At 45.1% G+C, this 15,321-nt stretch overlaps 1 protein-coding gene across 1 annotated transcript; it reads left to right on the forward strand.

The window, feature by feature from the left end:
- The first annotated feature begins 270 nt into the window (after positions 1-270).
- LOC147631199 (serine/threonine-protein kinase STY13-like) lies at positions 271-993 on the forward strand. Its single transcript, XM_086809534.1, has one exon. The coding sequence runs from the start codon at positions 271-273 to the stop codon at positions 991-993; it is 723 nt and encodes a 240-aa protein (XP_086665660.1).
- Positions 994-15,321: the final 14,328 nt, after the last annotated feature.

Genomic DNA, 15,321 nt, shown 5'->3' on the forward strand with positions numbered 1-15,321 from the left:
GAAGTGGGAGAGTCAGCTACCCAAGCCGCTTGTGCGGGCAATTGGGAGCAGTGCAGCCAAGGGCCGAAGATTGCTTGAGGAATCTGCATGCGGTCGCGGGGAGAGCAGCAACAGCGGCTGGCTGATGAGAGCCGTTGCCAAAGCAGAGAGCAGGGAGGAGTTCTCGGAATTTTGTGGAGAGTGTGGATAGCTTCGTGGAGAGTGTCAACGAGCAGCTGGACCAAGATCTTACTTCTGTGCAAGATGGAGAATTAAGGTCCGAACTATGCCATGAGCGTCGAAGCAAAGGACCTTGCCCAACGCTTGAGATCCATGCTGCTGGAGCAACTGCCCGAGGCAGCTGCAAAAGATCGTCAGGATTTGGTGAATCGCTTGGAGAGGCATTGCATCCAGGAGGAAGGACCGGAAAGCCCAACAGAGGTGAGAACGGCTAGGTACTTGTTGGAGCGCCTCAAGCATAAGAACGTCCTCGAAGTGGATAGCTCTACCCTCATATACATAGAGAAGATCGGTGAAGGCTCATATGGATCTGTTTTTAAGGCGACTTGGCAGGGCATTACTATTGCCGTGAAGGAGTACAACAGCAGGGCAGATTTCGACATCGAATTGGACAATATGGTAGGCCTAAGCCACATGAATGTCATTCGCATCATAGGCTATTACACCATGGAACATGGAAGGAATCCGTGTCTGCTAATGGAATACATGAAAGGCGACCTGGATGAATTCATTCAGCAGCTAGAGGAAGAGCTGCAGCTTCCCTTACCTGTTTCAATAGAGATCATGCTTCAGGTATCCAAAGGAATGGCTTACTTACATGAAAAACAGATCATACACCGTGATCTGAAGCCTGGTAATATCCTCCTCAATCGTTGGCCCAGCGACTCTCAAGGCTATTTTACGGCCAAGATAGCGGATTTCGGCACCTCACGGACCCAGTTCGACACAGCAAGGCTGACTCACGTAACAGGCAAGAAGGGCACAACCAATTAAATGGCGCCGGCCGGAGGTCTGGATTGCCAACGAAGACGGGGACAAGGAAGCTCTCTACTCCAAAAAAGCGGACGTGTATAGCTTTGGCATGGTGTGCTACAAGGTTCTCACTGGCTCCACTCCAGCCGTCCGCGCCAAGCACGCGGCCACATCAGGAACACGGCCACCACTGCTCCCCTCATTGAGCTGTCCCCGTACCTTGGTGTATTTCATCAACAGATGCTGGGACGGTGACGCTGCCAAACGTCCCACTTTTCATGAAATCTGTAATTTTCTCGGAGTCGTGAAGTCCTTGGTGCTCACCACGCCATTCGGAGAGCTCACCCTCACTCCTGGGCTCCCGGACAAGGCAGTGGGGATGCTTGTGGAGTTTCTAGGAAAAGAGTGGTTGTTTGAGGAAGCCGTGACCGGGAGTATTGCAGCGCTACTCCCTTGGCTGAGCCGCTGTGAGCAGGATTGCGAGTTCCTGCTGAAGATCGGCAATCAGTTGGCCAATTGGAAAGGCCCTCACCACGACTACGATTCAGGTTTATTTGATGATTCATGTTTTTGCAAACAATTTAATATTATTTTCGTCTCATTGAGTATATTGCACCGTCGCAGGTATGCGTCGGAGAAAGGAAGCACGGGAGAGGCAGTGTGGAGAATGGGAATGGTGGTGGAAATGGGCGGCGTGGTGGTGCCAGGGAGAGAGCCGGGAGTCCTGGCGTTCGAGTATTACAAGAGCGCAGCTGACGAGGGGGAGGACGCAAACGCTATGGTGGAAGCAGGGAGATGCCTGTGCTTAAGCATTGGCGTGAAAGAAGACAAGGAAGCAGGGCGTCACTACTTTGAGAAAGCGGAGGCGGAGCAGAGAAAGAGCAGGCGCGCGCTGGCATGTGTGGCGGAGCTAATCGACATGTGCATGAACGGCAACAGCCCTAACGACGCCAACCACGCCAGTTCCCGCCTTTGGCAGCTCACTTTCACGGAGGAAGCTGGCCGTGCAATAGTGGCTGCCCCCCACTGCATCAACGTCCCCAGGATGGTCGAGGCGATCGCTCAGGCGGACGTGCCCGACTACCCCTGCAAGAAGCAGCTCATTAACTGCTTCCAAAACATGCTTCTGAATAACGGACACATACGTGCCACCTTGGTGTACAGAAATGGACTGGAAACCATGATGGAGCTTCTTCGTAAGCACAGCGGCTGGAACCTTCTACCTCGAATCAGTGCCGAGGAGAAGAGGGGGAGCAGGGAGATCAGGGGGGCCATCCAGGCAGTCGTATTTTGTTTATCCAGGGCCAACGACGACAGCGCGACCACGGCTGTGGCGGCTGCTGTCCGTGCAGGTGCCATCCGGCACTTCGCAACGGACGTCCTCGAATACTCGGACGTTTGCATCGGTAGCAGCCCCGGTCGCATTTGGCTTCAAGACACAGAGAATGAAAATTCCTTCATGTACAGAATTACCCTCTTGCTCGAGAGAAATATCGTCATATTCCTGATGGTTGAATAAAAGGTATCGAAAAAGTGTGAAATCTTGATCCTCGAAGCTTTAATTTAATGTGCGAAGTAACCTTCGAGAAAAACGTTTGATGTAGCGCCTAATGCTCTTATTGCTCTTAATTTGCGAAAGATGTAGCTGTCAGGACTATGGTCCTACGGAAGTCGAACCCTAGCATAAGTTAATAGCTTTCGGAGTCTCGAGAGTATTATTAGTGCTAGTGGGGTTCAGGGGTTAATGGGCGTCAGGGTTTGGTCGATGTGTGTACACATCTAAGTTAGCACGGCTCTTAAGTAAGATGGGCGGCCGGGCTAGGAGGTGTGGACACAGGCCAGGGTTTTGGTATAAAACCCAACGAGAAACCCTAACTCGTCATTATATGGTTGGGAGGTGAACTGACTTCCACCCTCTCTTCTTCTCCACGCCTAGGCTATGGCGGCTTGAGGAAGACGCAGCCGTAGCGGAGGCGTTACACTGGTATCAGAGCCAGCGGCGGTGACCGACGTGACCTGCACGAGAAAGAGCTCAACGTCGCAGCAAAAGAAACGAGCGCAGCCGCCGCCCGTACGGTGACCTACACGAGCGCAGCCGCAGCCTACGCGCGCCTGCGTGAACAGCCCACAGCGAGCATCTCCGCCGCCCACCCGTCGTCCGTACGGCCTCACCAGACGGCGACCAAGGCAGACCGGCAGTCCTCGAAGGCGATCGGTGAGCGATCGTTGGCGTGCCGTTGGCGAGCGCGCGAGAATTCTCCCTTACTTGAGTGGCACAAGGGGGAGGCTTCACCATCCAAGGAGTGGGGTTTTGAACCCACCACCTCAAGCTCCAAGGCAAGTGTGCTAGCCACTTCACCTTTTCACTTGTGTTGTTCTTCTCTTCAAAAGAGCTCTACTTATTCTTTCAAGGGAGGACACAAACTACAAGGAAAGTGACACAAACTACAAGGAAAGTGACCTTTTCACCTTCAACTTTCCTTCTTTCAATTTGTGAGAGGAGTTTTCTATGCTCCAAGTTTGGAAGTTTTTGGTGGACGGATCTTCAATGACATGCTACATGCAACACACTTTTTTGCATGCATGTGTTGATTGACAACTCAAGTGGTGATTTCTTCTCGATTTCCGTGCATGCAAGAGGAATTCTTCTACGATGCTTCAATTGGAGTTCGCTTTTGAAGGTAATCCGTTCTCTATTTGTAAGCACGTGCATACCATGGCCTCAGCGGAACCGTCTCATGTTCACTTCGATTTTGAGAATGATATGCATGATGTTAGTGAGGCACACCCTTTGGGTGGTGGTGTGGGTGATTCGCGACAGGCCGTTGCGCCTGATCGGGATGACAACATGACTGATGCCGAAGGGGGTGCGAGTCCAATAGATGATTATGGTTTGGTAGACACGGTAGAGTTTGGGCGTCTCACTTCAAGGGTAGTTGCACTTGAGCGCACTATAACAAATGTCAATACCAATCTCACAAACATGAGCACGCTTTTTACTGAATTTATGGCACGTTTTGCAAGTGGATCGGCGGCAAGTGGAGGGCCTATTCCGATAGTTATGCCTCCTCTTGTTCCAAATCCTATAGTAGAATCTATTGCACCATCTGCAACGCAGGAAGGGGCTATGTTGAAAAACGTGAAGCCGCCTGTGTTTAAGGGAGAGGAGCGCGATCGTAACAAGGATGCGGTCCATACATTTTTACACAAGTGGACGGACTTGCATCGCTTACGCCGCACTCCCGCTGCTGTTATGGTCACTGAGACAAGTCTCACACTTGAAGGTAAAGCCTACAAGTGGTGGATGAGTCTACCTATTGAAACTCGCCCTAAGACTTGGGAGGAGTTTGCGGCAGCATTTAAAAAGGAGTTCTTATCGCAAAAGGAGAAAGATCAGAGTTGGACAGCCTGGGACAAGTGCAAGATGGAAGGTCTTACACTTAATCAGTATGTGTCCAAATACCGTGAAGTCATTCTCAAGCTAGATGGTTTGGACGACTTTCAAAAGGTTCGTGGGTTTGTTAGAGGCCTTGATAAAGAATATCAGGCAAAGGTTAAAACCCAATATCCTAAAACTTTGGAAGCGGCTATCCAAAGTGCCCTTATCTTTGATGACACCATGGATAAGAAGGGCATGGATAGACCGGCCAAATTCAATGGCTCGCAATTTAATGCTAATAAGCGTAAACTTGCCAGCAATTCTACTAAAAACACAAAGAAGTCTAAAGGGTCAAGTGGTCCGTTGTCTCCACAAGACTTTGAACGGGCCAAGAAGGAGAAACTATGTTATCATTGCTTAAGTAGTGATCATGAGAAGAAAAATTGTCCACAGTTGCCTCGCAAGAATAAGGATAAGGAGAAGGTCAAGGAGAAGGCTGTACACATGGTGCAAACACTTCCCTTGGATGCTGATCCTAAGTATTCTGCGGTAGAGGTTTCGCACACTGCCGAGATGCATGAGTGTAATCTCACTGCATCTATGTGGCAAGAGACAGTTGGACCACATGATTTGGTCCGTATGCATGGCTCCATTTATGGTCATTGAGTACGTATTCTCATTGATGATGGTGCCACGCACAATTTCTTGAACTATGCATTAGTTAAGAAATTAAAGTTGCCGGAGACAAAGAGTTCTCATCGTTATGTGGTGTCCACCATTCAGGGGGATGATCACGATGTGTGGGATACTCTAGTACGGCAAGTGCCTGTGTTTGTGCAAGAACACACTATGGTTCTTGACTTCCAAGTGATGAATATGTCTCGTGCGGATGTCATCTTAGGACGGGAGTGGTTGTATGGGTTAGGGTCATCACTCAAAAGGAGTTATGAACATAATACATTTACGTTTGAGGCCAATGGTAAGCATGTTTTAATTATTGGGGAACGTGATGTACCCCCAACACCACTCATATGTAATGCCGAACTCTCTTTTTTGGAGCATAGTAATCAAATAGAAGAAGTCTATTTTTGTTATTGTGTGTCTCAAACTAGTGGGTTTGATGTGCATGATGTTTCTTCTTCAAATGAATCTTCCTCAGCGATGCCTTCTTTCTCTTTACCTTCTTCTAAAATCTCTTTAAATAATCTTAAGCAACCAGTTAATGCTTTGTCTTTGCAACAACTGTTACAAGAATTTAAAGATATTTTTCCTAATGAATTACCAGAGGGTTTGCCACCCGAACGAGCTTTGCCTCATCGCATTGATGTCGTTCCGGACACCAAACCAATTAGTAAGCCGTCGTACAGGCTTAGTGCGACTGAAGCAGCTGAGGTGGAACGTCAGCTTGCTGACTACCTTAGTAAGGGCTTCATTCGCCATAGTGCTTCACCATGGGCATCGCCCATTCTTTTGGTGAAGAAAAAGGATGGATCCATGTGCATGTGTGTGGATTATCGCTCCTTGAATGCGGTAACCATTAAGAACAAATACCCGCTACCTAAGATAGATGAGTTGTTTGATCAACTCAAAGGTGCGAAGTATTTTTCTAAAATTGATTTACGTTCAGGATATCATTAAGTGCGTATTAACGCTGATGATATAACCAAGACTGCGTTCCAAACTCGCTTTGGACACTATGAGTTTTTGGTTATGCCCTTTGGGCTTACTAATGCCCCGGCAACGTTTATGATGCTTATGGATAGCGTACTAAGGCCCTACTTAGGTAAATTTGTCATTGTCTTTCTTGATGACATTTTGGTCTATAGTTCAACTTTAGAAGAGCATTTGGAACACTTACGAAAAGTTTTTCAGTTACTACGCGAGAATGCACTTTACGCGAAAGAAAGTAAGTGTGAATTTCTCAAGGATAGCATACAATACCTAGGTCATGTAATTTCTGCAGACGGAATTGCTATGGATGCTAGTAAGGTTGATGCTATTATGCAATGGCCAACACCTCGAAGTAAGGAAGAACTTCAAATCTTCTTGGGAATGACAGGATTTTATCACAAATATGTGAACAGTTATGCAAAGATTGCCGCTCCCATGACTGATCAATTGAAAGGTGCAGCAATTACCTTTCAATGGCGTGAGGAGCAACAACGTAGCTTTGATAAGCTTAAAGTTGCTTTGGCTACAGCTCCCATCTTGGCAATTGTGGATCCTCAAAAACCATTTGTGATTGAAACGGATGCCAGTGCTAAGGCAGTGGGTGCGGTTCTCATTCAAGATGGTCATCCTGTTGCCTATGAGAGCAAGAAGCTCAATCGTGCTCAACAAAACTACTCAGCTTACGAGCGTGAGCTCTTTGCCATCATATATGCCTTACGAAAATGGCGACATTACTTATATGGTGCGCAATTCGAGCTTGTTTTTGATCACAAAAGCATTAAGTGGTTTATGAACCAAACAGATTTGCAGGGTCGAAAGGCGAGATGGGCTGAGATCCTTCAAGAGTATGATTGCAAGCTACGCTATCGCAAAGGACGTTACAATATTGTAGCTGATGCTTTGAGTCGTATGCCGGAGATTAATTTGCTGCTATTCACAGAGTTGAAAAGCGAATTGTTAGAATCTTTACGAGGCAAATGCAAGCAGGATTCAACATACTCAAAGGTGTGGAATCATGTTCAAATGAGGGGTCCCTCTCACTCAAACGGTAGTGTTTCCAGTTCTTCCACACATGGTTCTTCTTTATCACAAGATGAACTATAGCGATGGAAAAACTTTTCCATCGATGATGGATACTTACTCCACAAGGGGAGAGTTTGTGTTCCATTGGACTTAGACACTAGGCGCCAAATTCTTTTTGAGTGTCATGATAGTCCAAGTGCAGGTCATGCGGGCATTCGCAAAACGTATGCTCTCGTAAGAAAGCATTTCTATTGGCCTGGACTTCACAAGGATGTTACTGACTATGTTCTGCAGTGTCAGAAGTGTCAAGTGAACAAAGCAGAACGTCTTAAAGCTGGCGGGTTACTGCATCCATTAGAGATTCCTGACGGAAAGTGGAAAAGTATCTCTATGGATTTTATAACGGGCTTGCCCACAACGAATCGTGGACATGATGCCATTTGGGTAATCGTGGATCGATTAACCAAGCTTTGTCGGTTTGTGCCTACTAAGAAAACAGTTACAACTCCAGAATTGGGATGCCTTTTCGTGGAGAATGTTTACCGACTTTATGGCTTACCATCCAATATTGTCAGTGATCGCGATCGCAAGTTTAACAGCCATTTTTGGCGAGCAGTATTCAGTAAGTTGGGTACTATGTTGAACCTTAGTACAGCTGATCATCCGCAGACAGATGGTTAGACTGAACGGGTTAATCAAGTGCTGGAAGATATGCTTCGGGCATATGTCAGCAAAAAACAATCTGATTGGGAGTCTTATTTGCCTATTCTTGAGTTTGCTTACAATAGTGCAAAGCATGTCTCGACAGGCTTTAGCCCTTTCATGTTGATGTATGGTTTTCAGCCACGTTCACCAGTGTCGGTGGGACTGGCGAATGAGAATTTGAGGAAACGCCTTATGGGTCATGAAAGGCCGGTGGATGATTCTTTCTTGGTAGAATATGTGGAACCCCCAATACTGTCTCATGAACCAGAAAGAGTATTGGATTATCACATGTTACGTACTCGCCACCAAGTTCGGAAACAAGCTCTTATCAAGTGGAAGGACCGTCCAGAGGAAGGCTCCACTTGGGAAAACATTAGTGTGATGAGGAAACGTTTCCCCACTTTTGTTTTCGAGGACGAAAACTCTTTTCGAAGGGGGGAGTAATGTCAGGACTATGGTCCTACGGAAGTCGAACCCTAGCATAAGTTAATAGCTTTCGGAGTCTCGAGAGTATTATTAGTGCTAGCGGGGTTCAGGGGTTAATGGGCATTAGGGTTTGGTTGATGTGTGTACACATCTAAGTTAGCACGGCTCTTAAGTAAGATGGGCGGCCGGGCTAGGAGGTGTGGACACAGGCCAGGGTTTTGGTATAAAACCCAACGAGAAACCCTAACTCGTCATTATATGGTTGGGAGGTGAACCGACTTCCACCCTCTCTTCTTCTCCACGCCTAGGCTATGGCGGCTTGAGGAAGACGCAGCCGTAGCGGAGGCGTTACAGTAGCACTTTGAATATAGCAATTTGGGAGAAGAGTCGAAGAAGTCCGTATGGTAGAGAACCATGATGATGTATTGTCATTGACAGCCTTGATTTAAGCTGATTCTCGTTGAATGAAAAGTAAACTTCTAGCTTCACAAGGGGCTATACACACAGCTTGCAAAGGCGCCATATCTAAGCAGAGAAAGAAGCTAAAGCAGAGAGATCCTCAGAGGGAGAGAGAGAGTGAGTGAGAGAGACTGTTAAAACTTTGCTGTTGGAGGTTTGTCGTTGGAGGTTTAACACAAATCCATTTTTCTAAGTAGAAAATGATATTTTTGATATACAAATATACTAACATGGAGTTTTTCATCAATAAATTATATTTATGAGAAAAAGTAAAAAATAATAATTTTTGGGGTCTCCACAATTTCGGGATCTCATGGATGTAGTGGTTCCTAACAATTAGTTATGTTTATGGGGTTGTGGGGACCTGACAGTTAGTTATGGATGTACTGGCTCTTGACGCGACCCTTCAATTACAAGCTTTTTGGAGGGAAAAATTTATTTTCATCATACCTATTGGTTGGGTGGTGTTTTTTCCATCTCAAAATGTTAAAAAAATCACTTTTTGGGGCCCACCTAAATACGAGAATGTTTTGCTGATGTGGAAGGGAGATATGGTGGGAGTTAATAAGAAAGGAGATTTCAAATTGACAAGAAAGATTCAATTTGTAGAGAGTGAAGATAAAAAATTCATACATATTGGTTGGGTGGTGTTTTTTCCACCTCAAAATGTAAAAAAATTAAAATTAAAAATTTTCACTTTTTGGGGCCCACCTAAATACGAGAATGTTTTGCTGATGTGAAAGGGAGATATGGTGGGAGTTAATGAGAAAGGAGATTTCAAATTGACAAGAAAGATTCAATTTATAGAGAGTGAAGATAAAAAATTCATACATATTGGTTGGGTGGTGTTTTTTCCACCTCAAAATGTAAAAAAATTAAAAATTAAAAATTTCCACTTTTTGGGGCCCACCTAAATACGAGAATGTTTTGCTGATGTGGAAGGAGGATATGGTGGGAGTTAATGAGAAAGGAGATTACAAACTGACAAGAAAGATTCAATTTGTAAAGAGTGAAGATAAAAATTTCAAAAAGTAAGAGGGAAAGTATAAGAAAAGTCAAAAATTAAGAGAGAGAGAGAGAGAGTATGAGAATATTCCCTTTGAAAAGTAAAACTAGGGGGGTATAGCTGATGTGGCAGGGTAAAAAATAGAGATCATCATAGCCTTTGTCTCTCTTAAGTCCATCTTTTTAAGCTCTAATCCCTTAAAATTAGGAATCTTTAAAAAAGTTTTTTTGGGTGCAAAAAATTCCTAATGCCTGTCAGGTCAGGACTTCATGCGTTTGATAATAAAAGAGCCACTTGCCAAACTCCAAATTAAGGACTTCATGCATTTGATAATAAAAGAGCCACTTGCCAAACTCCAAATTAGAGAATGGTTCACACCAGCATTAGCTAATTAAGTGGTCTTGCGTAGTGGGAAAGAAGATGATGCAGCTTTGCTCGGAGGCGCTGCAGATTGAGTCCTATATAGGCATGGGGGATCATACTGTGGGCGCTTGGAGCAGTCAGCGAACGTTATTGGTTGGAGCCATCCGATCAGTGGGAGAATGGATTAGGAAGTGGGAGAGTCAGCTACCCAAGCCGCTTGTGTGGGCAATTGGGAGCAGTGCAGCCAAGGGCCGAAGATTGCTTGAGGAATCTGCATGCGGTCGCGGGGAGAGCAGCAACAGCGGCTGGCTGATGAGAGCCGTTGCCAAAGCAGAGAGCAGGGAGGAGTTCTCGGAAGTACTGCAAGGTTTTGTGGAGAGTGTGGATAGCTTCGTGGAAAGTGTCAGCGAGCAGCTGGACCAAGATCTTACTTCTGTGCAAGATGGAGAATTAAGGTCCGAACTATGTCATCAGTGTCGAAGCAAAGGACCTTGCCCAACGCTTGAGATCCATGCTGCTGGAGCAACTGCCCAATGCAGCTGCAAAAGATCGTCAGGATTTGGTGAATCGCTTAAAGAGGCTTTGCATCCAGGAGGAAGGGCCGGATAGCCCAGCAGCAGCTCACGCCTCTGCTTCTCTGCATCAAGCATAAGTACGTCCTCGAAGTGGATAGCTTTACCCTCATATACATAGAGAAGATCGGTGAAGGCTCATATGGATCTGTTTTTAAGGCGACTTGGCAGGGCTTTACTATTGCCGTGAAGGAGTACAACAGCAGGGCAGATTTCCACATGGAATTGCACAATATGGTAGGCCTAAGCCACTTGTCTGCTAATGGGATGCATAAAAGGCGACCAAGACAAATTCATTCAGCAACTAGAGGAAGAGCTGCTTTCCTTACCTGTTTCAATAGACATCATGCTTCAGGTTTCCAAAGGAATGGCTAACTTACATGAAAAAAAGATCATGCACCGTGATCAGCTGAAGCCCGGTAATATCCTCCTCAATCGTTGGCCCAGCGACTCTCATTGACAAGGCTATTTTACGGCCAAGATAGTGGATTTCGACACAGCAAGGCTGACTCACGTAACAGGCAAGAAGGGCACAATCAATTACATGGCACCGGAGGTCTGGACAAGGAAGCTCTCTACTCCAAAAACGCGGACGTGTATAGCTTTGGCATGGTGTGCTACAAGGTTCTCACGCCAAGAACGCGGCCACATCAGGAACACGGCCACCACTGCTCCCCTCATTGAGCTGTCCCCGTACCTTGGTGTATTTCATCAACAGATGTTAGGACAGTGACGCTGCCAAACATCCCACTTTTCATGAAATCTGTAATTTTCTCGGCGTCGTGAAGTCCTTGGTGCTCACCACGTGATCCGGAGAGCTCACCCTCACTCCTGGGCTCCTGGACAAGGCAGTGGGGATGCTTGTGGAGTTTCTAGGAAAATAGTGGTTGTTTGAGGAAGCTGTGACCGGGAGTATTGTAGCGCTACTCCCTTGGCTGAGCCGCTGTGAGCAGGATTGCGAGTTCATGCTGAAGATCGGCAATCAGTTAACCAATTGGAAAGGCCCTCACCACCACGACTACGCTCATGACATAGTTCGGACCTTAATTCTCCATCTTGCACAGAAGTAAGATCTTGGTCCAGCTGCTCGTTGACACTCTCCACGAAGCTATCCACACTCTCCACAAAACCTTGCAGTACTTCCAAGAACTCCTCCCTGCTCTCTGCTTTGGCAACGGCTCTCATCAGCCAGCCGCTGTTGCTGCTCTCCCCGCGACCGCATGCAGATTCCTCAAGCAATCTTCGGCCCTTGGCTGCACTGCTCCCAATTGCCCACACAAGCGGCTTGGGTAGCTGACTCTCCCACTTCCTAATCCATTCTCCCACTGATCGGATGGCTCCAACCAATAACGTTCGCTGACTGCTCCAAGCGCCCACAGTATGATCCCCCATGCCTATATAGGACTCAATCTGCAGCGCCTCCGAGCAAAGCTGCATCATCTTAAGACCACTTAATTAGCTAATGCTGGTGTGAACCATTCTCTAATTTGGAGTTTGGCAAGTGGCTCTTTTATTATCAAACGCATGAAGTCCTCACAGGCATTAGGAATTTTTTGGACCCAAAAAAACTTTTCTAAAGATTCTTAATTTTAAGGGATTAGAGCTTAAAAAGATGGACTTAAGAGAGACAAAGGCTATGATGACCCCTATTTTTTACCTTGTCACATCAGCTATACCTCCTTAGTTTCACTTTTTAAAGAGAAAAATCTCACACTCTCTCTCTTTCTTAATTTTTGACTTTTCTCATACTTTCTCTCTTACTTTTTGAACTTTTTATTTTCACTCTTTACAAATTAAATCTTTCTTCTCAGTTTGAAATCTCTTTTCTCATTAACTCCCACCATATCTTCCTTCCACATCACCAAAACATTCTCGTATTTAGGTGGATCCCAAAAAGTAAAAAATTTTAATTTTTAAATTTTTTACATTTTGAGGTAGGAAAAACACCACCCAACCAATATGTATGAATTTTTTATCTTCACTCTCTACAAATTGAATCTTTCTTGTCAGTTTGAAACAGGAATTTCATTAACGTCTTCACAATTTCGTGATCACGTTAACAAAACCTACTGTTAACATATTAAAACTTGTGATCACATTGTATATTCACATGACCTGAGAAATGACCTGTCGGAACCCACTAGTCCAGTAACACCTCCGGGCTTCTATCTTTCCCGGCGGGCCCGCCGGGATACAGAGTTTTCCCGACGGGCCCGCCGGGAAAAGATAGAAGCCCGGCGGGCCCGCCGGGAAAAACAAGAAACACCGGCGGGGTATTATTCTGTATATAAACACTGCCCGACACCCATCGTACAACTTTTGGGAAGATAGTCCTTGTTTTGGGGGCGTGATATCTCTCCTCAAAGTACTTATAGAGCTCTCGAGTTGCTAGAAGTGTCCTCTTGGGAAGAACGTCCTTATTTTAGGGGCTGTCGTCTTTCCTTGTAGGTACTCCTAAGGCTATTGGGCCACTCGTCCTTAGTTCTTTGAACTGGGGGCAGGGTGTGGTTCGTAGCTAATACTTGCGGAGATTTAGGGACAAATTTGGAGTCATTCAGCCTTGCATTTGAGCCACGTACGTAATCTACCTACCTCATTCTGCTTTATGAATGGTTTGATGGAGCCAAGAGTCCTGCTTAGGGGCTTGTATTGGTTCTTGATACTTGATATAGTTTAGAGTAGACAAGGGTCTATTGTTCTATACTAGAGTATTGGGCAAGCATAGATCTTTGATTTTTTTTGTGAATGTTAGAGAAGGTCTATTGTCCTATACTAGAGTATTGGGCAAGCATAGATCTTTGATTGTGTAAAGTATCCTTAATTGGGTACAAAAGGCATCCTTCATTGGGGGTGCAATGTGCATGATAGTGTCGAAGTAGTTTTGTAGTAAGACCTTGCAAGATAGTTTGAAGTAGTTTTATGTTATGTGATGATCTTTTGTATTTGTCAAGATAGTTTCGAAGTACTTTGTCTGCAGATGTATGTTTTGTCATACGTGAGTGATTTGTTGTTTTTTCATTTGTGTATTCATTGTTATATGCTTGGTTGAATAGGTTATTTGTTGAGATGGAGGACAATGTTGGATCCAGTGATACCTCCAATAGAGTCCAAATTTCAAATAGCAGAAAAAAAAGGCACCTGGGATAGAGTGGCAATATGCAATTAACGTTGGTGATCGATTCATAGATTGGGAGTGTAAGCTATGCCATGCAGTAAAATCAGGTGGGGCGCCTCGACTAAGAGAACACTTTTTAGGCGGACCGAAGAAAAAGTCATGTACCCACCCCTCTGCACCTATAGTGGCCAAACGCATAAGAGAAGAAATTCAAAAGAAAGATTCAAGAAAACATGACACTCCTACCGTTAATGTATCAAGGCAGCAAGAACACTGTTGTTCTAATCATCAAACTCCCGCTACATCGCCTACTTGTACCCCGAACGGCAATGTGCAACCAGAAAGTAATCTACCCAGTGCATCTTCTTGCAAGCGTAACTTTGACGTAGGAAATATACCCATGCGTCAAACTTCATTGCAAGAAAGCCTACGTCAAGGTCGACTCGATGATGCACAACTCGTCCTTGCTGAAGCGATCTACTTTTCTGGGAGTGCTATGATGATGGTGGACAGTGAGCATTGGAAGAGAGCATGGAAGAAAATTGGTGAGTTTGGACCAGGGTTTTCACCGCCTACGTACCATGCTATGCGAAATGATCTATTAGAGAAATGTTATGCGCAAGTAAAAGAACGTGTACAAAGAATAATTCTTAGCAATGTAGAGCTTTCTGGATGTAGTATAGTAAGTGATGGATGGTCTAATGTGCAAAGAAAACCATTAATTAATGTAATGGTTATTTCACCTAGAGGTGAGACTTTCATCCGTGCCGTGGATTCAGCTGGTTCAATCAAAACTGGGGCTTATATTGCTCAAGTCATTAGCTCTGTGATAGAGGAAGTTGGTGCCAAAAATGTAGTCCAAGTCCTCATGGACAATGCAAAAAATTGTAAAAATGCATCCAGAATCCTACAGCGACAATATCCACATATTTTTTCGGTAGGCTGTAATACTCATAGTTTGAATCTTGTATTAAAAGATTGGTATAAATCTGATGATACCAAATGGTTTGCCTCAATCGTTGACACTGCTCGCCAGCTTGTGAAATTCATGCTCAAGAGACAGAGAGTTTTAGATATGTTTCGACCTCGCATGTCAGTTATGTTAAAGCTTCCAGCGGAGACTAGGTTTTGCACTCACTTTTACACTTTTGAGTCTCTTCTTAGAAATAAAGATGCAGTTTGTGAAACATTTACATGCATGGCATTTCATGACTGGGAGAACACTCAACTTGAAAAAGTGAAAGAGAAAATCAAAGTCTTGAAGGGAGCACTTACGAGAAGAAGTTGGTGGAACAGTGTGATGGATGCATACCATGTAATGATACCTGTTATGTATGCTGTACGAAGTCTTGATCAAAGAGCGCCTAATCTCGGAAAAGCATGGATGCAATGGTGGACTGTCCAGCGGAGTTTGGAGTGTCCTGAGAAATTAGAGCATTCAGTGGTGGAAAAGCAATGGCGTGTACCATTCTCCAGTAGACAAAGAAAAGTTCTGTTGAAGTACTTTCATGCTAGATGGATTGGAGCGCATTCACCACTGCACAGTGCTGCTTACATGTTAGATCCTGAATATTGGAATATGGATTTGATGTCCAACGTTGAGGTGGTGCAAGATTTTTATAAAGTGGTA

This window comes from Cibotium barometz, chromosome 15 (genome assembly GCF_041138505.1).
Source record: "Cibotium barometz isolate CiBa-2024 chromosome 15, ASM4113850v1, whole genome shotgun sequence".
NCBI classification, from domain to species: domain Eukaryota; kingdom Viridiplantae; phylum Streptophyta; class Polypodiopsida; order Cyatheales; family Cibotiaceae; genus Cibotium; species Cibotium barometz.

What these genes read in the sequence shown, in the direction of transcription:
- LOC147631199 (XM_086809534.1), top strand. Translation starts at nt 271, where the DNA reads ATGAGCGTCGAAGCAAAGGACCTTGCCCAACGCTTGAGATCCATGCTG.